At 40.4% G+C, this 25,499-nt stretch overlaps 2 protein-coding genes and 1 long non-coding RNA gene across 4 annotated transcripts; 2 read left to right on the forward strand and 1 right to left on the reverse strand.

The window, feature by feature from the left end:
- Nucleotides 1–1,001: 1,001 nt before the first annotated feature.
- On the forward strand, nt 1,002–8,000 carry DUSP19 (dual specificity phosphatase 19). The gene is made up of 4 exons (XM_075511618.1): nt 1,002–1,294; nt 1,530–1,576; nt 2,606–2,758; nt 7,026–8,000. The coding sequence occupies exons 1-4, from the start codon at nt 1,075–1,077 to the stop codon at nt 7,245–7,247; spliced, it is 642 nt and encodes a 213-aa protein (XP_075367733.1). The 5' UTR covers nt 1,002–1,074; the 3' UTR covers nt 7,248–8,000.
- On the reverse strand, nt 4,906–9,072 carry LOC142414415 (uncharacterized). The gene is made up of 3 exons (XR_012777074.1): nt 8,652–9,072; nt 7,994–8,137; nt 4,906–5,450 (listed from the first exon to the last, which is right to left on the reverse strand). It is a non-coding gene; the product is annotated as an uncharacterized LOC142414415 (long non-coding RNA).
- Nucleotides 9,073–9,077: 5 nt separating this feature from the next.
- Nucleotides 9,078–18,961, forward strand: NUP35 (nucleoporin 35). 2 transcript variants are annotated; one of them, XM_075511616.1, is made up of 9 exons: nt 9,078–9,229; nt 10,144–10,314; nt 12,341–12,468; nt 14,167–14,227; nt 14,850–14,991; nt 15,386–15,455; nt 15,546–15,674; nt 17,798–17,965; nt 18,303–18,961. In XM_075511616.1, exons 1-9 carry the CDS (start codon nt 9,196–9,198, stop codon nt 18,378–18,380), a joined length of 981 nt encoding a protein of 326 aa, XP_075367731.1. In that variant the 5' UTR covers nt 9,078–9,195; the 3' UTR covers nt 18,381–18,961. The 2 variants fall into 2 exon arrangements, with proteins under 2 accessions (XP_075367731.1, XP_075367732.1); XM_075511617.1 differs by lacking the exon at nt 9,078–9,229 and adding an exon at nt 9,350–9,462.
- The last annotated feature ends 6,538 nt before the right edge of the window (nt 18,962–25,499 follow it).

Here is a 25,499-nt window from a genome sequence, read left to right on the forward strand (position 1 = left end):
CTCCTCATATCCTGCCAGCATAGGTCTGAGGAATATTATTACACCAGAGGGGAAGTACTGTAGTAATACATCCTTATTCTACAAACCGGCATGGAAGATGATTAAAAACCTGAAATGAATTTCTGGCACAATTTAAGTTAACAGTATTACCATTTAACTCCACAAACTTACGTACTAGCTGTGCAACACTACCAATAGTACTCTATAGAGAATACATGAAAACATGGGCATTAAGTGGCTTGGGAATAAAAGAAAACCAGCCTCACCTTGGCTCCCTTTTCTTCCTATTTTTTCTCTTTGGTAAACATAAGAAGCTGATTATGGGCCACTAGCCCAATGACTTGGGGGGGGGGGGAGGGAGAGTATTTAATTCTAATGTTTTCCATTTAACTGCTTACAGTATTTTCCCATGAAGCAAGTCCCAATTACAGTCAGACAAGCATTGCTGCATGATTTGTTTTTCAAAACAGCAGCACTTATTTAAAAAACAGGTGTTTTCAATTGAAAGGCTGCTTTAATTACACTTGCTGCATCCTGCACTGGCAGATCCAAACCCCACAAATAATAATAAATAATTAAACCCCCAAAGTTTTAGGTGAACGCAGCGCTTTCTCCCAGGCTTGCAAGTACTAAAGACAAAGCGTTGGTAAAATCTTCCGTGACTGACCCCACCAAAGACCAGACCTCTCTCAGCTCTCTAGGGCGACCTGAACGCCTCGCAGGGAGTTCTTTCCCACACCCGTCGCTCCGAGGGCTCGACACAGCGGGCATGGGGAGGCCGCGGTGCCCAGCTCCGGTAACGGCCGGCCCGAGCCCACCTTCCCACAGCGAAACCGGGCAGGATAAGCCCCGCTCCGCAGCCACAGCTTGCCGCCGCCTCACCGCTCCTCATAGCTGAGGGGAACCGTTCCCGCGCCCCCCCGCGGCTGCGCGCTGAGGCACGTCCGCGGGCCAATGGGGGCCGCCCGCGCTCGGCCAATGGCGGGGTGCCCGGCGCGGCGGCCGGGGCCAGGCGCGGGGGGCCGGGCGGGCGGTCGCGGCGGCAGTCGCGGGGCGATCGGCGGCGCCCGGGCCATGCACTCCCTCGGCCAGGAGATCCGCAGCTTCTCCAGGGCCAACCTGCGGAAGCAGCGCACCCGCGTGACGACGCTGACCGGCAGGAGGGTCATCGAGACGTGGCGCGGCGCCTGCCTGCAGGTGGAGGAGGAGGCGGAGGCGGCGCCCGGCGGCGGCTACGTGCAGGACCTCAGCGCCGACCTCCAGGTCGGCGTCGTGAAGCCCTGGTTGCTGCTGGGTGAGTGGGCCCGGGGGGCGGCGGCGGGCGGCGGCAGGCCCCGGCGCGGGCGGTGGCTGCGCGCCTCGTCCCGCCTCGCCGGGGGCCGGGGCGCGCCGGTGCTGCCCGAAAGGCCGCGGTTCGTCCCGCAGAGCAGGCGCTTGGTGCGGGTGGCGGGCCCGGGAGCGTCCCGAAGGTCCTGCTGCTGCCTGCCGGGAAGGGGTTTAGCGTGGCAACCGGCGCGCTCTCTCCTCAGGGTCGCAGGATGCCGCTCACGACCTGGAGACGATGAAAAAGCACAAGGTAACGTGGCTCGGAAATAAAAATGCATCTCGCGTAGTGGCTGCTAGCGGATTTACTTTTAAGTTAAAAAGTCTAACATATTCTCGGATAACTGTAAGAAAAATTTTATTACAATTGCAGTTTTAAAAGGCTGCTCCATTTGCAGATGGATGGATGCCTGTGAGCTTCACAAGAAGCTGAAAACGCTTTGCTGCAAGACTAATGGTTGTTTAGAGCTGCTTTCTGGGACAGATTCCTGCACTGCCACGTGCATTTCAGTTTCAGACCCTGAGCAGCATCAGGCCTCCTTCCCTCACGGGGACTGATGAAACAAGAAAAACAAAGCAGCAGCTCTAAGGCTGTCCCAAACTTTGGTCTTTTTACTCTTCTCTGTTCCAGTAATGGGGTGATAAGGCCTTCGGACAGTGGTGCTTCTGCAGGACAGGGAGTGCACCAGTCTGGCATCTGGTGCCATCTAAATGTCACTTCACTGTAAGTTAAAGTAACCCACAACCTGGCCGCAGCCTGAACAGAGCAAAGATGGCGGGAGGCCAGAGGTGGTCTCGCCTGCCAAGTGCAGGTATAGTTTACCCTGAAATCCTTCTGCTCCGGTAAATGGTACTGGTAACTCAGTAGGAGGTACATTAAGTTGATGGGTTAGGGCAGGCTTGAAGTTTGGGGGATTGTTGGGTGGTCTGTGCTCTCATTCCTATTGTTTTCTCTTTTATTTTCCATCTGTGTGCTGACAACTCCCTTTTCTGTTGAAAATCCTTATTGTAGTCTGTGTTCGGTTGAGCACAGATATTTTCATTTCCTCTCAAAAAACCAAGGAAACTGAAATTTATCACAACATATCTTAATGTGCATTGAAACTTTGCTTGGAGAAAAGTGTACCATGGACAGCGTATGTACGTAAAACGGAACATTGCGGTTGTGTCAGGTACAGTCTATGTATGTCTGAAGAATAATTCACCTTTGCTACTGCTCATTTTGCTTGCTGTCTTCAGAAAATGCCTTTTTCTTTTTTTTTTTTCCTTGTTTTTGACTTAGGTTACTCATGTTCTAAATGTGGCATACGGAGTCCAAAATGCTTTCCTCAATGACTTTATATACAAGACCATTTCTATCCTGGACCTCCCAGAAACTGATATCACCTCCTATTTCCCAGAATGTTTTGAGTTTATTGAGAAAGCCAAGGTCCAGGTACGGTATATCAATAATCATTGTTAGTAGTTATCCTGTTTAGATTATTTATTACACTATTTAAAATCTAAAGCAGCTTCTTTTGTCAAAAGAAAGTATGGTACCAAATGAATAGTTTTGCCATTGCCTTTTTTAATTTTACATAGAGAATCCAAGCAATTTCTAAGCATTCCTAGAGCACTGCTGTTAATCCCCGTTCCCTCCAGTATTGTTTTTTTAGAATGACTGTCTTGCATCTTTTAGAGAAATGCTTCTTTAATACAGTTGGACCAGTGGCTGACTTTAGATAAAAGAAATCCCATCATAAGTCCAAGTCACTAAATCTAAGAGAGGGAAAAGGAGAAACTTTACTTTCTATCATTTATCCATCGGGATGTTGACTTGGATTAGAAGCAGGCCTAACAGGGCTTTTACAGATCTGTGTGGTTTGTCAGCAGCTGTCCACCATCCTTGTCCTTTTCCTCGATCATCCATTGAAGATGCAACACATTGAGCTGTGAATCCACATAAAATTATGTACCAAGACTGTCAGAGAATGTGTTAGTAGTCTTGGAGCCACCCAGTGATTTTAACTGCTAACAAAATCCTCAAAAAGCCAGGACATAGGACATAGGGTGAAGGGACTCCTTCTGGGGTTGTTTGGCAGCCCTGTCTGTGACCAAGACCATCCCTGAGCCCTACTTGTTAAATTTGGGCTTAGTGTGTAATTTATGACAGCCATTGCTTTGGTATCAACACCATGACCTGACAACCAAACCTTATTGCACGTTATTCCACCATATCTACCATATTCATTATTTAGGTAGACTGGGATAAAAGAAGGTAATCTTCCCCCGGCTTTCTTTGTGTCACACAATGTTCTTTCCTTCTCTCATTTATCATTTACGAGCTATGTGATATGCATTGTCACTTAATGACCTATTCAAGGTTTCTCGTTACGGTTTCCACTTCATTTCTAAATGAGACTTGCCATTCATAACTGCAGTGTTGCTTTCTGCCTCTGGTGTTTATGTTCCAGTTACTATTTTGTAAGCGAAGGAGTTTTCCTGAAAACTTTTACAGCAATATGAATAGTTTTTTAATGGGAGAGTTGGGTAAAAGAGCAGGTAATTGGTGGAATAGATGTTCTTCAGGATCAGTTCATGAAGCGTGTGATAGTAGTATGCGGAGACAGATCTCTGGATGGTTTGAATCACTTTATTTGCTTTGTCAAAATAGTGTTAAAAGAGCTTATGATAAATTGTATTATAAAGTGCTCTTCTGTTTAAGTAATCACAAAGAGATACTACTGTTTCATCTCCTAACACGGGGGAGGGAGAGATGCTCACTGGTGAGAGGGCGTGATATATGAGAAATTATTACTAGGACGTGGTTAACTTAATGAAGAAGTATGAGAGCACTTGAATTTGAGAATGCAAGTAAAGCCTGCACTGTTCAGTAAGTCACTGCCAGCTGGTACTTGTAACAGGACTGTCTTTTCTAAAACTGTAATTGCTCGAGTCCATAGACACCATGGTACAAATTCTGATACTGATCAGAGCTCACCTTTTCTTCTAGGCTCCAAATTGGCAGGTAGATTTTCCATGACATGTCAGATCCATGTCAGATCATAGTGCTATGAATGAGGGATATTTTTTTATCTTTCTGTTTAATATCTACTTATAACACCTCTAAAATCTTGTCTTTCCAGGGAGGAGATCTTAGCTCATTCATGACCATCTCTCCTTATTGCTCCCTCTGTCCCTCCTAAAGAAAAAGCCCTGGCACCACTGCAAAGTAAAGTGGATCCCTAAGGAACTACATTAGCCCATGGCTCTTCACCAAAAGCTTTATGCTTCTTTTTCATTTCTTTCCTTGGTGAGGCTTTTTGCCCACTGTGTATAACCACTGTACAATCACCTTTTCTCTTGGTGGATGGTGATTTTGCTTCCCTCTGTATAAAAATTAAAAAAAACCCACTTGGTCTTGAATCTGAAGAGGTTCTTGCAAGACCATGGACCATTTCTGGGTAGGCAAAGGTTAGGCTATCAGGATCAGATCAAGGAGTTCTTGGTAAATAGGGATTAATTTCACATCTGCAATCTGTTTCTCACTTTTATTCTGTATTCATATCTAATACAAAAATAGTTAAAAGTTACATGCCAAATTAATCTTTGTGTAAAGAAACAATGGAGTTTAGCAAGGAAACATAAATGTTCTCTGTACTAAATTTGGTTTAATGTTATTGCCCATGTTCATTCATGTTCAGTAATTTTCAGGTCTGTTCCATGGATATCACTATATAAATTTTGGGAATGTACAACAGAACAGTCATTAAAACAAACAAACAAAAGAAATGTGAAAGAGGAATATAAAGCACAAACTGTACAAAGAAAAAAAAAGATCACTGTCAATGCTTATTGTTTACCCTCAGTGCCACTGCTAGATATTGATCTTGATTGTGGTACGTTATGTCTGAAATAACTCCCATTAAATCAGTAAAACCTACTCCAGACCTACAGTGGATAAGCTTCAGCCATTGCTTCATCAGCAGTGGCATAAATATAATTCTTAATGTCATAATTTTAATGTCATTATTATAAAGGAGATAGTGGATGTACAGGTCACCACTGGCAATTCGTCAGGTAGTTGAAATACACATACAAGTCTGCTTTGCACTCTGCTGTAGCCGGTGTGATCAGGAAGCGTGCCCCTGTGAATGTGAGAAAGGGGATGAAGATTACAATTTCCAGCAGGCAATGCAAAGGGGGTGTGATTTCCATTGCAAAAAAGGGTGGTATTGTGATTCATTGTGCTGGGATGCAGGAGCTTAGCTCCAGTTCCTAGCTCTGCCATGATCTTGTGTTAACATGAACAAGTCATTCTTTTAGTCTCAGCTTGGCATTTCTTCAACAAGGATAATAACACTTAATTTCATACTTCTTTGTCTTACTATTTAAACTGGAAGATTTTTGGAGCAGGAACCATTTTCTGTTCTGTTTATTAATATACCAGACAATTGCAACTCCCAGGTCTGTAACAGAAGCCATCAAATTCCTGAAAAGGAACCCTGGTGGTTATAAGATCTTTTTTTCCTCTGGGTAAAATGCCCATTGAATAATTTGTGCCTGTTAAGGGCAGACAGAGCAGGGTGTTTATATCTAGGATATATTTGTTTAGCCTCAAGTATCTGAGCACATTGTGTTGTGTTTCAGTATCTTTATTCAGAATATGGTGATGCTAGGAGTTTGGGGGGTGTTTTTTGGTGAAAGTGGCATTTGGCAGACAGTTCAGACCGAGCCTTTTCCGGTCATAATCTGATGTACAAACATGACAACATCACGAAGCCAGGGCCTTGCAAACATCGCCTAAGCCACGCTAGATTGTCTAGTTGCCTTTGTGTTAGCTCATGCCCATTATTTCTTAACGAAACTTGCAGTGTCTTTTTAAAGAGTCATTCAGAGTCATTTAAAGAGTCTCAAAGATTGTGTGGGAAACGTTTAAGTAGGATAAAGACATTAATTTTATAGATAATTCAGGATAAGCCTGAATTTAAACCCCAGGAGAAACACTTGTGAATTTATGGGAGGATCAGTAGTTTTGGATTTTGCAGCTTAGTCCCCCGGTTAAGGGACCTTAGTTGTACCAGCTGTACCAGCCGCTACAGTTGTACCAGCGGTGTGATGGGGAGGTAGAGATTTGTTGCACATCACATGACATCTTTTCTGATTTTTCTGTTCCTATGCATCATCCTGCTTACCCAGAATCTTCACTGAAAAACTCCAGAGTACGCAAGAAGCATGCGAGTGAAACTACAAGATGTTCTAAAATCTGCCTCTGTGCCTAGCTGTTTGCTGCCTTGCTATGTTTTTAACCTGGTAACAAGATACAGTCAAGTTCCTTTCCATGTTGCAAATAAAATCTATCTTAAAATTGGCACCCAATGAGATCAGATACCTTAGTATCCCAGATGCCTGTGATTTGGTTTTTACATGAGGGGGCTGCTGCAAGGTCTTGGGGAAAGGGACAGAGGAATGTTTTTTAGTTCTAAGGTATAAATTAGGTTTGAAGTATTTGATAATTATAAAGTGGCTTTGGTTAGAAAAATATTTAATTTGGGGCTTATTTATCTGTGTTTGGAGTTACTTGTGTGTAAATATTTGCTTTGAGCTCAGCAAGGAGCTTTTAATAAGTCTCAATAGTTTTTTTTTTTTTATATAAAGTTTCTAATACTTGTTGCTATCTACTTAATGAATATCCCAACTTATATTTCATTTGTTTCTTGAAGGATGGTGTGGTACTGGTCCACTGTAATGCAGGAGTCTCCCGTGCAGCGGCAGTAGTCATCGGTTTTCTAATGAATTCAGAAAGACTGAGTTTTGCTAGAGCCTTTTCCTTGGTAAAAAATGCAAGGCCTGCGGCTTGTCCAAATCCTGGCTTCATGGAGCAGCTTCACAAGTACCAAGAACAGAATATAAAGGCAAATGGAAGCATAAATGATCACGACTGATCAAAAGGGAGAAGTGAAACAATCTGTTTTGACTATACAGTAATAGATGTTGGATGTACTTTAATCTGTCATTTTGCGGTCCCCTTTCGCAGCTGCATTTTAAAGTCTTTATGTATTTTTTCTTACCCCCCTTTGACCCCCTGTTTTTCAGCATGTAGTCTAAAGGCCAAATGGTATTCCACTGACTTCAGAGTCTTCAGAGTTCAGATTTTGCCCAAGAACAAGCTCTTCCTAGAGCGCTAATAAAAAGATAAAGTTCATTTTTCCTTGAAATATTAGAAAAAAACAGAATGATGGTTTTTTATTGAACCATCAGAAAATGCAGGCAATGGAGAAAGGAAATAAAATAACTGAGATAAGTTGCCCTGTTTACTTAAATACTAAACCAAATCTATGCATTCTAGTTGGTTGTAAAATCTAGATTAAAAAAATGTTCATATAATAAAGTACCTTGATATTGGATTTTACATTTATATTGCAACTAAAGAGGATTTTATTGAATTTTGTGGGCTAGCCAGCCATTAAATATTTTTGGAAATTAAAACAGATGGTCTTTTGAAGATGCCTAAAATGTGTAGGATGCTTTAATGCTTCATGTCTTTCTACTGTTTCTTATCAGGTAGTGATTCAAAGTGCACTAACATGATGTTTTCAAAGTGCTGGAACCAGGCTAAACCACCTGATAGGTGGGGGTTTTTTTGTAGATCATTTTGGTGGAGATATGAAAAATGTTTATAACAACCTACCTCTGACTCGCTGCTACTGCCTTTTCTTTGCATTCGGTCCTCATTTGTTGTCCCCTCGCTCCATTCCACATCATATATAAAAACCAGACATCATAGGATAGGTGACTTTGACCCTCCTGACAGATCTCAGGCTGGAATTACTGTCTTAAGATGGCATGTTTAAAAAAAAAAATCTGTAAAAGATTTTAATAGTATTTTTTTGTGGCCTTCATGCCAGTTCTAATTGGTTTGATATATTAATATACAACAAAATAAAAAGAACAGTGTTTGGATAAATTTTGTACTCAAGTGATTTGAAAGCCTTAGTTTCAAGAACTGAAACACTATTCTCTCCTCCTACTGCTAGTTTGAACTGTAGCATGCCACTGCGTATGAACTACACTGTGTCTTGTTCTCAACATTAATTGCTCATGCTAAATGCTAATGCAAGGTTTAGGTTACCCCCCCCCCCAATCTGATTGCTATTTTGTGGTCATCATTTCCCCATTTCCATGGGGGAACCGGTCATTGCATTTCCATTTCAGCTGTGGATGGCTCTGTGTGCTGTCAACCTTGTAAATGACTGACGGGTCTTTTCCCTGGTGAGTAAGCTTTCCCGCTTCATCTCAGTGGCAGGTTTATGAGTTCTCAGCCCATAGAAATAATGCAGGACAAGCACTTGTAATGGTAACTACGGTTCTTTAAGCCATGTGCGTAACGATCGCGGTTCACGACGCCTGACCCTCAGTACCAGAGCCGGGCCGGCGAGGACGGCCGTTTGTCGGGGTCCGTGAGGCGCGGGCCCGGCCGGAGCTCACCGGCAGCGGCGCCAGGAGGCGAAGAAAGCCGCCGAAACCCCGGCCCTCTCAGGTGCTCGCTCCGCCACCTCGGCGGCCCGGCCCGTGGTGAGGTGGGCGGCGCGGGGGAGAGGCCCGGCCGCGCTCCCGCCCCTCCCGGCGGGAGACCTCACCCCGCGGTGAGGTACCTCACCCCGTCGTAGGGTACGTCACGCCGCTGTGAGGTACCTCACCCCGCTGTGAGGTAACACCTCCCGCCCCGCGGCGTGAAGGCGGGCCGCGCGGTGACGCCACACCCCCTGCCTGCCGGGGCCACTCACAAGATGGCGGGAGGGCGGGTCGGAAGTGACGGCGGGAGGAAGTTCCGTCCGGTTTGAAAGCGCCCGGCGGAGCTACCGGCGGCCTTTTCCCGCCGCCCGGGCCGACATGGCCTCCTTCGCCATGGAGCCGCCGCCCGCAGGTGAGCCGGGCCGCGGGGCGCTCCCCACCCCCTTTCCCGGCGTCGTGCCCTCTTCGACTTGGCCGGGCGCCGCCTCGCCCCGCGCGCGCCGTTCCGCGCGGCGGTTGGGCGCGTGCGGAGCCGTTGGGCGCGTGCGGGGCCGTTGGGCGGCGCGAGGCGGCTCAGAGGTCGCTGCTGCCCGGCCGAGGCTGCTCGGCTCTTCCCCCCGGCGCTGCCCGCGCTCCGCTGGCCTGGTGAGGGGGCTGGGGCGGGGGCTGGTTCCCCGCTCCCAGCGGGGGGACGCGTTGCGGGAGTCCGGACGCCGCCGGGCTGAAGTGGGTGATGGGAGACGGCGCCAGGATGAACGCCTTCTCCTGAGGGAAAGCGAAAGGGGGCGCGGGGTTAAACCAAGCAGGCTCCGCGCCCGCGCTCCGTCGTGTAAGATCCGTACCTGAAGCACCCCGAAACTCAAGGACAGCTCAGGGGAGCGGCGAGCCTGGCTGTGGCGGCAGGGCCGCGGGGAAGCCCCGATGTTGCTGGCGGGAGCCCGCCGTGCTCTGTCGGAGCACGTTCCCCGGGCTGGGGCGCGGAACCGGCCGGCAGGGGAGGAGAACCCAGCCTTGGAGTGATTGCTTTTACATAAGAAACACCTTTAAAACAACCCCAAAACCATAGTTACTCTCAAAAACAGAAATCCAGGCGTAACCAAAGTAGTATATTTTAAGAACGAAGTCTCAGCCTGGCAGTTCTTTTAGTTGTAAAAAATGCAAGATTGTGATAAACTTTGCTTACGTGGAAAATAAATTATTAGAACCGTTTTAGTCACTTACTGTATCTTGTTTTACGTTTCTTTAGTAGAACCACTATTTAAGCAATGGAAAAACTGGATCACTCGGCTGCTTCTGTGTTTTTAAATTTTGTTTTCATTAACACAGGAGCTGAGCCAATGACTCTTGGCTCCCCAACATCTCCCAAACCAGGAGCTAGTGCTCAGTTTCTTCCTGGATTCTTGATGGGTGATTTGCCTGCGCCAGTGACTCCGCAACCACGTGCTTTAAGCGGCCCTTCGGTTGGTGTAATGGAAATGAGGTCTCCCCTACTTGCAGGTCAGAATTTGTTAAATGCTGAAAAATTGTCCTGAAAGTAAAAATTTGGTTTGTCTTGCTCTACATGACTGTTGCAGACTTGAGTTCTTGTAGTTTTATAACTTGCTATAAATGAACTTGACTCATTAAATAAATGGTGAACTCAAGTGTACGCAATGGAGTTTGGCTAAATTCTTCAAAGTGGACTTAAGTGTAATAAATGTTTTAAACATGGCAGTTTTGGTACCAGGAAAGGTTGCTTTTAACAGGGAAGGTAATATGAACCTCTCCTAATATAAAATCAATTTATGCAGCTCTTTACAAGTCAGTTGCACATACAGACATCGATGTTTTCTCTTTGTTTAAAACAGAGATGTCTGCTGACAAGCTAAATGCAGCTTGTGCAAGCTGCTGATTTCTTTGGAATGAATTCTAAAAAGTCACAGGTTGTCAGACTTCTAAAAACTGGATGGAGAAAAACTAAAGAATACTTCTTAATTAGTATCTAGTGGTTGTATTTACAGTATTGACGTCTGCTGTAATTGGGCTGGAATAGTGACTTTTCCCAGTTGTAGATGCTCATCTCTTTCCAACCACCTAATGGATCTGACTAGAAAAAGTCCTTACCCGTGTTTCTGAGATGGTGGTATTATATGTCTGTTTTCTTCTCTGAGAAGTATGAATGAGTACTTAACAGCTTCATTGATTTATTTCATGTCATGAGTGATCTTGGCTTTTGTATTAAATCAGTTGGCATAATCTAAATATCTGATGGTGTTGGTGTGCTGTCACTTTGAAGGAGAAATTGAGGATTAAAGTACTGCAAGATAGTTTTAGATATTCTTTTCTTTCCATTTCCAGCAGAATTGGACTCGGTGATCCTTATGGGTCCCTTCTAGCTTGAGATATTCTATGATTGGTGGTCTGTTGGTCTCCTGCTTCTTGCCCTTGTCTGTTCCCCCCTGACATACAAGCCTCTTAGGAAAATATTTATGAAATTGAAAATAGTCATGTGAATTTCACCTAATTGTTTTTAAAAGGGTTTATTGCAGCCTCAGAGTGTCAATTCTAGAAAAGGGGGAACCAGTAAGATCCTAATACAGACTTCCCAAAATGAGTGGTTAAGTATATCACTTAAATTGAAAGCCTTGATGGGAGAGTGTGTTTAAACTGAAAACCTTGATGAGAGAGTGCTTTATATAATACACTGTAAGAGTTCGTGGATGTGTTAAACACTTCAGAGAAGAGTCTTGAAGCTCAGAATTTAGGCTTGAAGAGTACTTTGGAAAAGTTTAATTTCCAAATGTTTTGCAAGTGAAAACTGTTAAGTCAAACTACCGCCCCCCCCCCCCCCCCCCCCCCCCCCCCGCCCCGGGGTAAACACACAGTATTCAGAGATGTCAAGATCTTTCAGTCACTTTAATTTCTCTGTTATACTGGAAGTCCTAAAGTTTACAAAATGGGAGAGCAGCTAGCTTAACTTCATCCTGTCTAAATGCAAGCTAGTCCCTGCTCTCAAGAAGTTACATTTTTATTTAATATGGAATTATATGGGAAGGAAAGGAATTTAGATAGTGGGAATGGGACAGCATGTGCAATGTCTACGTGCATTTTGGTATGGTTCTTTAGTGTGTAGAATGTCTCAAGTCTTAAAAACCTTGCTTTTGCATCTCTGCTACAGGGAAGTTAGTCTCTGAAACAATTAAAATACACTACCTACCTGCCTTAAAATAGGAAGATGTAGCTATGCTCAGCAATTCATAAAAAGAACAAGTGCATGTAAGTAGTGAATAGACTGGGTTAATAAGAGGTCTAAAAGTTTTAGATGATACTTGTGCAAGGAGGCAGTTTCTGACACATATGTGATATTCTTATGTAGAACATTCAAACCTGAACACTTTGGTAGGCCAGATAGTTTTGCAAACCCCCAGTGAAACAATCAACAGTCTTTCATGGCTGAATTGATTGTTGAAGTTGCAAGAACAAGTAGCAGTGGAGTAAAATTACAAGTTTTCTCATGCTCTTCATCTGTTCCTTTTAATTGCAGGAGGCTCTCCCCCACAACCAGTAGTCCCTACACATAAAGATAAAAGCGGTGCTCCACCAGTTAGAAGCATATATGATGAATTATCTAGTCCTGGACTTGGATCAACACCTCTGTCCTCAAGACGACCAGTAAGTGGCTTAGGTACTGGCCTATTCTTAGCAGAAGATGTGAGGTAGCTTACCACTTCAGTGAATGCTTTAACTTGCTTCTATAAACTGCTGTAGCAAAATGACTGGTGAGTCTTCAGATCATGCTGTTGCTTAGTCTGGGTGTTTGGTGTGCCTGTTCCTGTGTAGTCTCAATGAGAGCTGCAGTTGTGGAGCTATCTCCTATTGTTACTGATTTTTGATACTGTAGAGAATGAAAAATGCAAATCATGCCTCTGCTGTGCTTTGTACATGACAAACGCAAACTTGTTGCAGCTTTTCACCTTCTCATAAGTTTATTGGGCTGCTGATGGCCAGAAGGGTCCAAATATGTGTTATCTTTTCTTTTAGTGGGCAATAGAGGCACTTAAGGAAATAGAAGGAATTTTGTGCTGAGTAAAATATCTAATCAAAATTTGGTCAGGGAGGTGGGGTTAATTTTGAAAGAGTAACAGTGAAATTTCTAGAAGGTCATTCTAATAATAAGCTCTGCTACTTACTTCAACTGAGTAGTCAAGCGTTACTAGGTTCTTTTTCAGTGAACAAGATTCTTTTGATGCAAGGAGAAAGCCTTTCACTGAACAAGCAGTCTTTTTATCCAGTGTTGCCTTCTGAAAAGTTTATTCTGAAAGTTCAGGTTCTCTGTGAAGGACGGAATCCAATACTGTCTTAAAGGACTGGATATTTTAAAAAACCCAAAGAGCAGCTATCAGAATACTTGTTGCTAGGTCTACAGGTTCTCCAGTTTGATCTTGTATCTAAGAAATGCCATCATTCAGGCTAAAAATACACTAAAATTTTTTTGATATTGAAATCCTTCTATGTTAAAAAGAAAATAACTACTAGCAGCTAAAACTCGAAGTATACTTTCCTTCAGTGCAGTTGCGCTAAGTAGTTGAGAGGGAGAGTAAGTCTAGTGATGAGGAATACAAGTGGGGGTTATGCTCTCATGATTTCGAAGCCCTTTAGACAGTGAAAATCAGATGCTGGTAACTTATGGTACTGGCATCCTTTCCATCAGGTTACACATGAATGTGTGAATTACTGTACTACAGCAACAGCGAGATGCCTATTTTGAAAAAGTTACTGTAAGGTTTGAGTATTGATACCTAAAGCTATCTGGTTTCACAAAGCATATGTGATTGGTGTTAGGTAATGACTTTTTCAGCTCCTATTACGTAAAGCTCATGCTAAGCCTAAATAAGCTTTCTTCTTGTATATGAGTAGCTCTTTCTTGTTAGATGATAAAATATTGTAGACAGACCCTGAATCCTGTTGCTTGTGATGCTTCCCTTCTGTTGTTTGCTCTGCTCTCCCATACTCTGATACTTGCTTTTAAGCCTCTGATCAGGAGAGGTAACTGCATTCTCTTCTAAGGCTTAGTAATCAGCTGGACATTCCAGAATGTAATAGTTGAGGCCTACTGGATGTCCAGGCTATCTGCTAGGCTGTGTGCTAGAATGTAAAAACATTGTCAAATAACTTTTAATTAAAATAACTTTTAATAATCTTGTATTAAATATACATGTAAACGTCTGTTCTTACTCTTAAAAGTTAGGAGTAACTTAAGGCAAACAGTTAATATTCTTGCCTGATGCTTAAGTTACCTGAAAATTATCTCTTCTGATCTGAGCAGTGTACCTGAAAGAATGATTTGTTACTTTCTCTATTTTAATGCAGGCCAGCTTTTCTCTAACACAGAGCCCATTGGTTGGAACTATGCCATCAACTCCTGGAACAGGTAGATGTCCTGTCAAAATATGTAATCTACTTTATTACTGCTTTCCTTAATACACAAAAACCATCACTGTTCAAGCTACCTCAACTCCTTGCAAATTTGTGAGAGAGTTCTATCTTTATTTACTAGCTTTTCAAAAGGTATGTGGATGTGAATAGGAAATACTTTTCCACTCTGACACTGACTGGATTTCAATCAACTTTACTTATTCCTTCTTCAAAATTTGTTGTTGAACTGAGCACAGAGGTGGTTGTGCTTGAGTGAAACAGCTGAGATTGTGGGTCGCCTTCCATCTTCATAAGGTTTCCTGTCTTGTGTATGAACCTGTGGCTTCTTGCTAAGCTTAATTCTGCTGTCTTGTTCCTATTTGGCTTCTGTATTAAGCTGCTGGTGTTTAGAGGTCAAGGAGAAGGCTAGGTTGCTAGTCATAAAACTTACTAGCATGCTTGCAAATGTGAAGTTTGGATTGACTTACTGGTTGTCTGTGTCTGCAAATAAATCTCCATCAAACTCTTCCATATAGAAGTGAAATGCTTGATACTGAATATATTCTTTTACTATGGGCTCTTAAGCTTATATGTCTTGCAAAAGTAATTTGTTAAACAATGCCATTTCAATTTAACAGCTTCAAGTATGTTCAGTCCTGCAAGTATTGGGCAGCCTAGGAAGACTACCCTCTCTCCTGCTCAGCTAGATCCTTTTTATACTCAGGGTGATTCCCTCACTTCAGAAGATCAACTTGATGACACATGGGTAACTGTATTTGGGTAAGTTGATTTCCAAAGTATTAGAAAAACCATGGTTGAAGTTTTTGCAGCATATGGAAAGAAGTACTTGGACGTTGCTGTTGTCTGGCATTCCTAGGTTCTGCAGGAAATACAGCTGTGGTTAAAGCCAGCAAATGCATATATTTTAGTGAAGCACCTTAACTTAAGCTATGTGTTTATTTTTTCAAGTTAAAAAGGCAGCATTCTACCATTGAGGTGTGTGGTGAAGTAAAAATTCCTAGAAGATAATATTCCTCCAGTCACTGCTTCTGAAATGACATGAACACACTGGTCTCTTTTGGATTTCTAAAAACCCTTCATAGGGTTGTGTTTTAGCACCAGAATTCTTAACTGCTTTATTATAAATTTTTCAGTTTTTTTTTCTGTCTTTCAGATTTCCTCAAGCATCAGCTTCATATATTCTCCTACAGTTTGCTCAGTATGGAAACATATTAAAGCATGTGGTATGTCTTAGTTTGAGACTTATTTCTGAAAACATTCTGGCTCATTCTTTAAAAGGCTACATTTCACAATTTTTACTTAATCTCATACAGATGTCCAACACAGGAAACTGGATGCACATTCGATATCAGTCTAAGCTTCAAGCCCGGAAAGCCTTAAGCAAAGACGGAAGAATTTTTGGTGAATCTATCATGATTGGTGTCAAGCCGTGTATAGACAAAGTAAGTTAACACCTGCTTTTATTTAAATATCAGGCACTCTGCTTTTGGGCTTCCTTTTTATTTTCCCGGCCTCTTTAATTTTTTTCTTTTTTGAATGGCAAAGCATAGGAAGTTCAGTTATATAGGTATAGTCTATTATTCCTTACATGAGTTTTTCTTAAGTATTTGATAAAATTTCCTGCTGAGAAGGATCATTATGGGAAATCTCTGTACTCCTTGGAAGTTACAATGCATAGAATTATATTGCTGTACAAGATACGGAGTGAAACTATAACATAAGAGGCAGTTGAGATAGAAGAGTTTCCCAGACTGGAATCTGTGGCATTTAGGGGCTGCGATAGATATGTGATGGCAGATTAAGACTGTTATTGCTCCTATTTGTCCCTCTTTATGTGACTCTTTATCTGATTCTGGCTTTTCAGTTTATCTTGGTACATCAGACTGAAAATTTGCTAGCAAGATAGTCCTGATCCTATTCTCCCACCTGCCCCCACAAAAACATGCCCCTTTCTTGTAAGTAGTGGTTGGGGTAGGCATGGCTGTGTTTCAGTCTAATTTTATCATGAGCTATTAATTTCTAGGCATTGACAATGCCCTGACCATTAATTCTTGCAGCACTTTGTATTGGGTACTGTACTTTAGCTTAAGCAAATGACGGTCATTCTTTTATAGTTCACAGATTATTTTTGTGGTCTCCTTTAAGGATAAGTGATGCTAAAGAGTAATGTAAGCTTTCAAATGTAAACCATTCTGAGAAGGCAGCCCTAGAAATTGAGCTTGCAATTACTTCAATTTTTATCAGTTCGAAACATTTCTTATACTGATTAAAATTCAGAAACGAATGTACTTCAGTGCCCCTTTCCTCTGTGAGCTTCTGATGGTAGGGCTTCCGATCTCTTCTTACCTTATTTTGGTGTCATACTGTTTTGTATCAATGACTGAATTGCCTATAAGCTGAAACTCTCGAAGTAATGATCTGAGATATTTAAGTGTCAGGCATCTGATCTTTGTGGCTTTTGAATTCTCATTATGTCTTTTGTGGATAGTGTCCACTTTCAAGTATGAATAAATAAACCCATAATCATTAATGTGTGTTTTTGGAGGCAAGAGAGATTTCTGGAGACTAATCCCTTGAGGGTTTGGCGTTAGCCTGTAGAACTCTTCCTTGCAGGTGAAAACTAGATGTGATGGATTTGACATCAGTGCTTAGGCTTCTGATTTAAAAGTAGCAGTTAGTTCCATGGGTTCCCCTCATGCTGAGCAGAGAGTCAGCAGCCACCCACACTGGACACCAATCCTACCCTGTATTTTGGATAGCTGTCTCCAGCCGGATGTGTTTGTGAATTTCTGCTGTCTTTAGGCTGGTTGAATGCTGTGCTCCACTGAGTCTAAATGCAGCAAATCGGGTCTCCCCAGGCTGGTTGTAATTTCCCATCTTGTTTTCTCTGGGTTCTTGTGGAACTCATGGTTCCCATCAAGTCACTTGCTGCCTCTTCCATGCTACATGCATTCCTTTCTAAACATAAGCTTACAAAATGGAGCCTTCTGACTCATTTTCTAGCATTTGCTAAGGGGACTGAGTGAAACTCCTTGGCAAGTTGAATCTGAGCAAAAAGCTGCAAGTTGGTAAAGGCTTGAAGATTTTCCTGTGTGGATCAGGTAAAATATTTTAGAAGTATTTAGAAAGAGGATGTTTAGAAGTGTGGATGTTCAGAGGATGTTCAGAAGAGGATGTTTAGCAGTATTTAGAAAGAGATGCTACTTAGTTCAACTAGGCCTGAAAAAAGCTACTACTTGATGTTTGTTGCAAGTCTTACAATTTATTTTTTCTATACTGTTTCAAACTTGGCTGGCATTTAGTACATACAGCGAACAGGTTACAAACTTCCACTGCTTTGCAATGGCGTAATCCAACATATAAAAGATTGCAGTGAGGAAAATGCTTGGTGGTGGTGTGTACTTGTGTGCTCCGTACTGACAGACAATTTACCTGTGGTCTTTGCTTACTTTGAGATGTGAACATATTTTATCAAACAATTCTAGATAATAGATAATTCTAGATAATAAAGCTTGAAACACTGCTTTTAAGTATTTGTTTACATTACATTAACCCTCTTTTTAAGAGTGTGATGGAAAACTTTGAAAGAAGCTCTACATCCTCAATGTCTTCAGTTTTCACTCCACCTACAAAATCCATCGGCACACCAGTACAACCTGCAAATAATACTACAAGGATTTCTACAATGAGACCTCTTGCAACAGCATATAAAGCTTCCACTAGTGACTATCAGGTATTTTAAGGGAAACAGAAGCATGTGTTTTTGTGCTATCTCCCCTTAGTTGTATCAGGCTGTACACATATTAACTTCAACGTGACCTTAGCCTTTATCTTCTCCTGTGATTTCTTTAAAGATGCGGTTCAAGTACAAACTCAGTCTGTTCAGTCTCTAAAATAATAATAATAAAAAAATTAATGACTTTTGACTTTTCCAGAAGTTAAGGGCTTGTTCTGAAAATCTTTCAAACATATTTTGTCAAAATATAGTAGCACTTCCTGGTTAGTATAAAAAGAATTATGTTGACTGATTCTCTTTATTTTCTCTCTTCCTCTTTTCCCCTGCCTTCTAGGTGGTTTCTGACAGACAAACTCCGAGGAAAGATGAAAGTATTGTATCTAAAGCAATGGAATATGTGTTCGGCTGGTAATATACAAGAAGTAACAACACACTAAGTTGGTCAGGGTTTGAAATATGCTACTGGCATCTGTGGTTAGTTGTATAACTACTGGTGGCAGTATTTTAACTCACATCTCACCTGTTACGCCTTCAGTTAATTCAGCAGACATGTAGCTTGCACTTTAAATGATGGCAATGTACACACGGTTTTAAAAACTGGGTAAATGTAAATATAAGTGCTTTTTTCCCATTTGTGCTCTGATTGCATGATTGTAGAAAAAATATCAGCACTGACTTTTTTCCTCTATAATTACTTTCTGTGGATTACTTCCCAGTAAGTTGGAAATGTTTAAAATGGCAGCTTTATTTACTGATGCCTTTAATTTTTTTTTTCTGGAAAGATGATGGGCTACTTGCAGGAAGAACACTATGCACAGCTGACTGACAGGGACTGTTTTTGGTATACGTGATTTAAATTTTTTTATTAGGATTCATTGCTGTTTTATAGTTATCTCTGGCATCTCATGTTCTAAATGTCATAGCAACCTTTTAACTCTTTGTTTTATTAATAAAGCTAAATAAAGTTAAGTTTTTCTTAGGTTGTTTTTTAAAGAAGTATGAGTTCTGTTAGGAAAAAAAACTACTTGCAGTACTCTTAACTGTTAAGTATGATGCTGCCTAATGTTTCTTAAAGTGTTAGCAGCAGAACAGATGCTGCTGATTTTTACTGAAGTAGTACCAACCAGCATTAAAACTAGCTAATGTTTAAATGTAGTCTCCATGGGTATTTTATAGCAGTGTGCACTTAACAGGTAACAAACTGTGGCATTCTAAGCTATAAAATGTTGAGTTGAAATAGCTGAATAGAAAAATGCAATGTGTCAGTGACCAGAGCTGCTTTAATTTCAAGACTCTCCTAAGAAATTTTCTCTAAGGTATTAGCTGAAGGATGATTTTTTTTTTCAATTGAACCACCACCTCCCCCCCCCCACCACCTTGAAGTTTTCTTTTGGAGGTGAGCCTCTCAAGTAATCATGTGTCATGTAAGCTCATAGTCTTAGAGATAAAGGTCTCTTTGTTTGGGAAGAGAGCAATTTTTTCTCCAGTACTTGGGAAACTACATGCAACTACTGCTTCTTCGATTTTGTGGCTGTGTTAGTGTAGGTCAACATCATCATTTTAGTTTGGGACAATAGTGTGTTGGTCAGGTGAATGTCCAGTTGTACCCATTTCCATGCTTTGCTTCATACCGCAGTGTGGTCTCAAAGTTCTTCAACTGCACTTCTCTGATGAAATTAAATTGAAAGATTAGTCCAGGAGTATGCCTAATGTCAGATGCTGATGGGTATCCAGTTTACAGGATTATGCTAGAGATAGTGCTGAGTAAAATTCCCAAAGCACTTAGAAGTAAGGTTTCTACCTCAGGGCACTTTGTGCTTCATTGCATGCTTTAGAAATAACCTATGTGCAGGCAGATTCAGAGATTTTTTGAGATGCATTTTACTGTATTTGCTGGCTGATGCTTTTGGAATATTGGTTCTGACTCATCCATTTGCTTTTGATCAGAGGGAGCTGCTCAAACCTAATTAATATCTGAACGTGTTTTCTCAGAATGCATCTGGCTTTTTCTTGGTGAAAAATATTTGTCATGCAGATGACTTGAGAAAGAAAATAGGTAGTTCAGCTAAATTCTTGTTTTGCTTTGCAAAATACACTTCTGGCGTGCTTCAGACTTGTAATGATGCATATAGGATTTAGTTTAGTGAAGTGATGAAGCGTAAGACTGAACTCGGATCAAATAAGTCTGAAGCTAAATACATAAGGAAGGAGTTGGAGCCAAAGTCAGTCATTTGGCTGACCTATTTTACCAATAAGTACCAGATTTTAAACTGTGCTCAGTTGTTTTTTTTTCCCCAGTTGTTTACCTTAGTCTCTTGTTTCTCATAGCTTTAGGAATGATTTTACTAATAGGTCATTGCAGCTTCCTGTAGAGTAAAAGCACCTTGGAGTAGCAGATGTTGTTTACTTTGCTCTGGAGGTAGTAAATAGGAGAAGAATAAAGTTTAGAACATATAAATCTGTGTACTTGTGGACAGTATCATTAAGAAATTATATTTATGTGGCTTCTGCTGGTAAGACTTAGTACATTTCCTTAGTGTTGAGCACTAGTTAAACCCTGGTATCAGTGATTTGGGCTTACTAACTATGAGAACATTGCAGTCCCACACTGCACAAACCACTGCACAACTTTGTTACAATGTGTTCCTGATAATATCATTATGAATTATATGAGTGTCCAGGGGCCATGTGTGAAAAGGCAAAGGATATTGAGAAGTACATGTGTGAAGAATCTCTGAAATGCTTGAAAGGTCTTCAAGTAAACCTTTTCAAGGTTAGCTACTGTTGTTAGGTAGCATTGCATTTAAAAAATCCAATTCTTCCTGTTTGTTAACTATGTACTTGCTGCTTTGCAATAAGGAAGGATTCTCTTCTAGCTGTAGCTAGATTTTATTTACATTAAAACCAAAGTTATGGACTTCAGCTAGTGATGTGTAACATACTAATGAAACTCAGTTCTGGTTTCAGTTGTATGGGGTAAGACTGCAGACTACATTTTCCATAGGATTATGGCTTCAGTTTAAAATAAACCTGTCATGAATACTTATTTTCTGTTGTCTGCCTCAATCACAAGCATGTTATTCGGGGATCTAATTCACTTTTAGTATAAGATCTGCACAGTTTTACATTCTGGAAGTATTTGTTGTATTGTTTCAATGGTAATTTCACTAAAATATTAACAGATTTTTTTTTTTTGGTCAAGACTTTTATAACTTGGAAATAGTGGGGGTTTTTGTCCTCCTTTTTCCCTCCCACCCCTCCTCAATTTAGCTTTCTAGTAACTTTCAAAGTGAGTATTTATTTGGGTAATCCATGTACACTAACATAAAATGAAGATCAAATGTTAGAGTACATCATGTCTACCTCTTGTTTCAAGTTGTAGGCATCTACTTCTACTGTGTGGCAATTCTTCAGAACTTTAATGAGAGGTTTCACCGATATTGAATGGATTATGGTATCTTAATTATACTTTAGTTAGGAAGTGCATAAACAGTACTGTGAGAAAGTAGCAGTGCTCAAATATCTCTTAGTTGACATGCTTTTGTAATAAAAGAAGAAAGGACAAAGATGAGTTTACTAAATATCTTAATTCAGGAGTAATTCAGACTTCTAAATATTGCTTTAATGAAATAGTTCTTAAACTTTATTCAAAATCTTACCAGTATTCACTCATCTCCATATTGAGATGGGTAAATTGACCAAATGCTATTTTAGCATAATATGCCATAAAATCCATTTTGTATAAACATAATTGCTTTTTTTTCTGATAGTCTGAGTACATGTGTTAAAAAAAAAAAAAAAACACAAAAAACCCCCCAAGACTTGCGTCAGTTTTCTTTAATTTGACTGTAAATGACTAGACCACAGATGAGTCTGCAAAAATGTACTGCTTAAATATGTTTAGAAATAGTAAGCTGTTCAGTTGTTAAGTGAGTGAAAACAAAATAAACTGGCTTACAAACAACTCTGAATTGGGAATTGGTTTACTGAATTTCAGACTGCAGGTGAGAAGGCTCTGGAATAAACATTCTGGATCTCTAGTAAAAACATCAATCCTCAGGCAACTTCATGGCTTTGTAGTAATGCTGCCTTTTTTTAATTGCTTGGACAAGAGGAAAAGGTGTTCTTTTGATGTGGTGTGTCTCAGTAAGTATCAAAGTGCGAACAGTACTGACTGTCAAGCTTCTGTTAGTGTTTATGAAGGGGAATTCAGTTGGTGAAGTTACCTTTAAAAATGAATGCATAATTAATAACTTTGTAAAATGTTTTTGGTCTTCTATTAAGGAATCGTTTGACTCTGTGTTTTTGTGTAATGCATATAAACTGTGCTGCTATCAACAAAGTCATATTTTCCACTTTTCTGCAAGTAAAACTCATGTTGAAATTAAGAGCATGTCTGAGAAGCTGTAAATTCCTATGTCCTATATAATGTCATGAAATATCTTGATTCTTCTTCAAGTTCTTCAGTTTTGTAAGTGAACTTTCAGCTTAAATAGTTAATTGCTGATGTAAGCAGATGCAGTTAGTCACCCCAAAATTCTGGTCTCTGTAGATGAAGTGCTGGTTTTGTTCATTACAGTCCTTCTGTGTGTGAAGTTGGAGACTTCTGATTAGAAACACCATGAAAGTGGGGAATTGCTTTGAACAAGTCATTGTTTTATTTTGCTCAATTGTTTATTGCGTCAGATTTCAGTGTAGGTTACTGCAGAAATCAGTTTATGAACATATCTTTCATTGTAGGGATGAATTGAATTTTCAGTATGAAAATAGAGAAGTGTTAAATTTTTTTTTTCCTTTGTATTGTGTATGTCAGCCACCTAATTAGCATCTTGTTTAGCTGCCTTTGGAGCCCTGTGTGTTCTGTGAGAATCTGTCCCTTGTTGCAGAATTAAGTTCCAAAAAATGCTGTTCTTTTTCAAGGATCTTTCCCACCCTCTGGTGTTAAGAAGGTAACCTTGAATACATGAAGCAAGGATAACCTGATAAATGGATGTCTGTGGAGATCTTGGAAATGATAGTTCTGTAATGTGGATTATCTAGTTGTTATTAATAGACTATTTGTTTTGAAACATGAAGATAGTCCAGAATTGGTTATCAGATAAAGTGCTGTATTTTAGTTGGAACCCAGACTGGGGGAGGTTTTTTTGAGTGCTAGCACGCTAACTGGTGGTTGTTCTTTTGCCAAAACTCCTGTTTCCTCCTGGCAACTAAACATATAGCTGGCTTGAAAGAATCATGGTTACAACGCTGGCTGTCATGACATAAAGCACTGTAAAATGAGTTTATTAAGCTGTTTTGATCTTTTAATATATTAATAACATATGTTATTAATTACATACGTTATTGTTACATACGTTAATAACATAAGTTATTAATTCAACTAGTGTCAGTTTTCAGTCTCCTGCTCAAAAATGCTCAGCAATCCAGACTGCAACAGAAGTCAGACCTTGCTTCCCTAAAGTCATAAAACTGTAATGAAACTTCCTCTTTATTTTTTGGGGGGGGGGGGGAATCTCTGCTGCAAAGTAACCAACTTTTCTTGCACAACATGCTTTCTCAGCTGGCAAGTACTTTGACTTACTGGGCTTTCTCACTGAGTGCCCTTAGCTCTCTTTTTAAAGTTTGGAAATTTGATTTGTTTACTGTGTAGGATTGTACTGGTGGATAAGATCATGCTGCTGACTTCAGTGAAATTGAGCGAAGGCCTGCAATATTTTCCAAGTGTGCAATATGATAGCATGTAGTATCACATTTCAATAGATGAAATACAGTTAAAATTGTCCATCATAGGATACTATAATGGGCTATTGATTTTTAGATGCCACAGTTTCTCTTTCTTTGTAATTGAATTGTGCTCGTGAACATATGAAAATGTTCATTTGCAGATTGAAGGTCATAAAGTAAAAATTGCACAGAGGTCAACCTTATATACGGGCTAGAGAACAGTCTAATATTACATTCTTTTTTTCCATATGACTGCATTAACAATGGAGCTTGCATATATATTGAATAGTATAGGTTTTGTTCTTGCTAATGGTAAATTGAAAAAAAAAAAGACATTAATTGTTATTCCTATGCACTTATTTAGACTTGCCAGCTTTCCAGTTTCTAGCAAATGCGGTGGTTCTTTAGAAGCGTCAAACAGCTTTCACTCCAGGTAAATTTTAGGAATGGGATAAGATGAATGTACACCTTGACTTAAAGACTTAAAGCATATTTCTAAAAATTAATCTAGTGTTGTTCACAGAATCTTGCATAATTAAGAATTTAAAATGTACTTTTAATTATTTTGTTATGGAGACAACTAGCCTAATAAATATACAATGATTAACTGCAATATTAGTATTTTAATGGAGTAGGTGATGGTAATGATTGTCTTCTCAGCTTTGACCATTTAATCCTTGCTGAGCACCTTACTAGCTGGTCTTGAAATGTTTTCTTTTCCAGCTCTGTATGGAGTTGCCACTGGAAAAGGTTCTGAAAGATATAGAATCATGGAGTATCTTGAGTTGGAAGGGATCCATAAGGATCATCGAGTCCAACTCCTGGCACTACAACTATGGCACTAGTACATGCTATTACTAGTTGCAGTACAGTGGTGGCAGCTGGCATTCTGTGCCCCAGGAGATGAGAACAAGTTTATTTGGATAAATTAAAGCTGTAATAGCATATCAAAATGTGATGCAGGAGCAGCTGCCTAGCTTCTTTATTTCTAGAAGGCTTTTGTGGCATCCAACTCTAGATGGGCATATAATGAACCTTGAGAAATGTTATGTGTGTATACCAGCTATTCAGGGTATCATCGATGGAATACATAATGTGACAAAGACTAGGTCAAGTAGAATTATTTATTCAAAAATTAATAACAAAATTTGTAAGGCATGAAGAATAGTCTGAAAAAGTGATTGGTAAGCTTTCCTACTGTACAAATATTTATCATCAAACTACTGTAAAATTCAACAAGTATTGGAAGCTTATGGTCTCATATTTTCTGCCATTTCAGATGTGTTTGAAAAGTTTAAAACTCTGACTTAAATTTACCTTTAACACACAGCTATAACAATGATGCACTTATCTCTGAACCTTAACACCGTGCATGAAAAAAATGAAGTTACATAAATTTGTCATTTGCTTTCAGACTTATCATAGCATGAAGAGTAAGAAATATGGTTTAGAAGCATTTTCTCAGTATTCTTCCTCTGCCCTTTTTTTGTGCAATTAAAGTAGCATAAAAACTGCCACCTCTGCACTGTGTTAAGTGGGAAGCGCATGAGATATGGTCGACAGCAATGCTGTAAATGCTTGTAGTGAAAGAAATGTAGTGTGTTCTCTACCTAGCATGTTTTTGATTGGCGTTGTGTACCAGGTCTTTATTTGCTGGATGAAGGATTTCTTTTTAACAACTAGAAGTTGTTTTGTGGGTATCATTCTATGACCATCTGGAATTGCTGACATTTCAGTCCCTGTAGGATGGACTGCAAACAACTATGCACATAATTTGTATGAACTCTTTGGGCTGGAAAAAAATTCT

The sequence above is a fragment of the Mycteria americana genome, chromosome 9, assembly GCF_035582795.1.
Source record: "Mycteria americana isolate JAX WOST 10 ecotype Jacksonville Zoo and Gardens chromosome 9, USCA_MyAme_1.0, whole genome shotgun sequence".
Classification (NCBI taxonomy): Eukaryota; Metazoa; Chordata; class Aves; order Ciconiiformes; family Ciconiidae; genus Mycteria; species Mycteria americana.

Excerpts from the sequence above, each read along its gene's own strand:
- NUP35 (XM_075511616.1), top strand. The coding sequence starts at position 9,196 with ATGGCCTCCTTCGCCATGGAGCCGCCGCCCGCAG. Across the intron at positions 10,315-12,340 it reads GAGGTCTCCCCTACTTGCAG|GAGGCTCTCCCCCACAACCA; the intron begins GTCAGAATTTGT and ends TTTTAATTGCAG. Across the intron at positions 15,456-15,545 it reads GAAACATATTAAAGCATGTG|ATGTCCAACACAGGAAACTG; the intron begins GTATGTCTTAGT and ends AATCTCATACAG.
- DUSP19 (XM_075511618.1), top strand. The coding sequence starts at position 1,075 with ATGCACTCCCTCGGCCAGGAGATCCGCAGCTTCTCCAGGGCCAACCTG. Across the intron at positions 1,295-1,529 it reads GAAGCCCTGGTTGCTGCTGG|GGTCGCAGGATGCCGCTCAC; the intron begins GTGAGTGGGCCC and ends CTCTCTCCTCAG. Across the intron at positions 2,759-7,025 it reads TTGAGAAAGCCAAGGTCCAG|GATGGTGTGGTACTGGTCCA; the intron begins GTACGGTATATC and ends TGTTTCTTGAAG.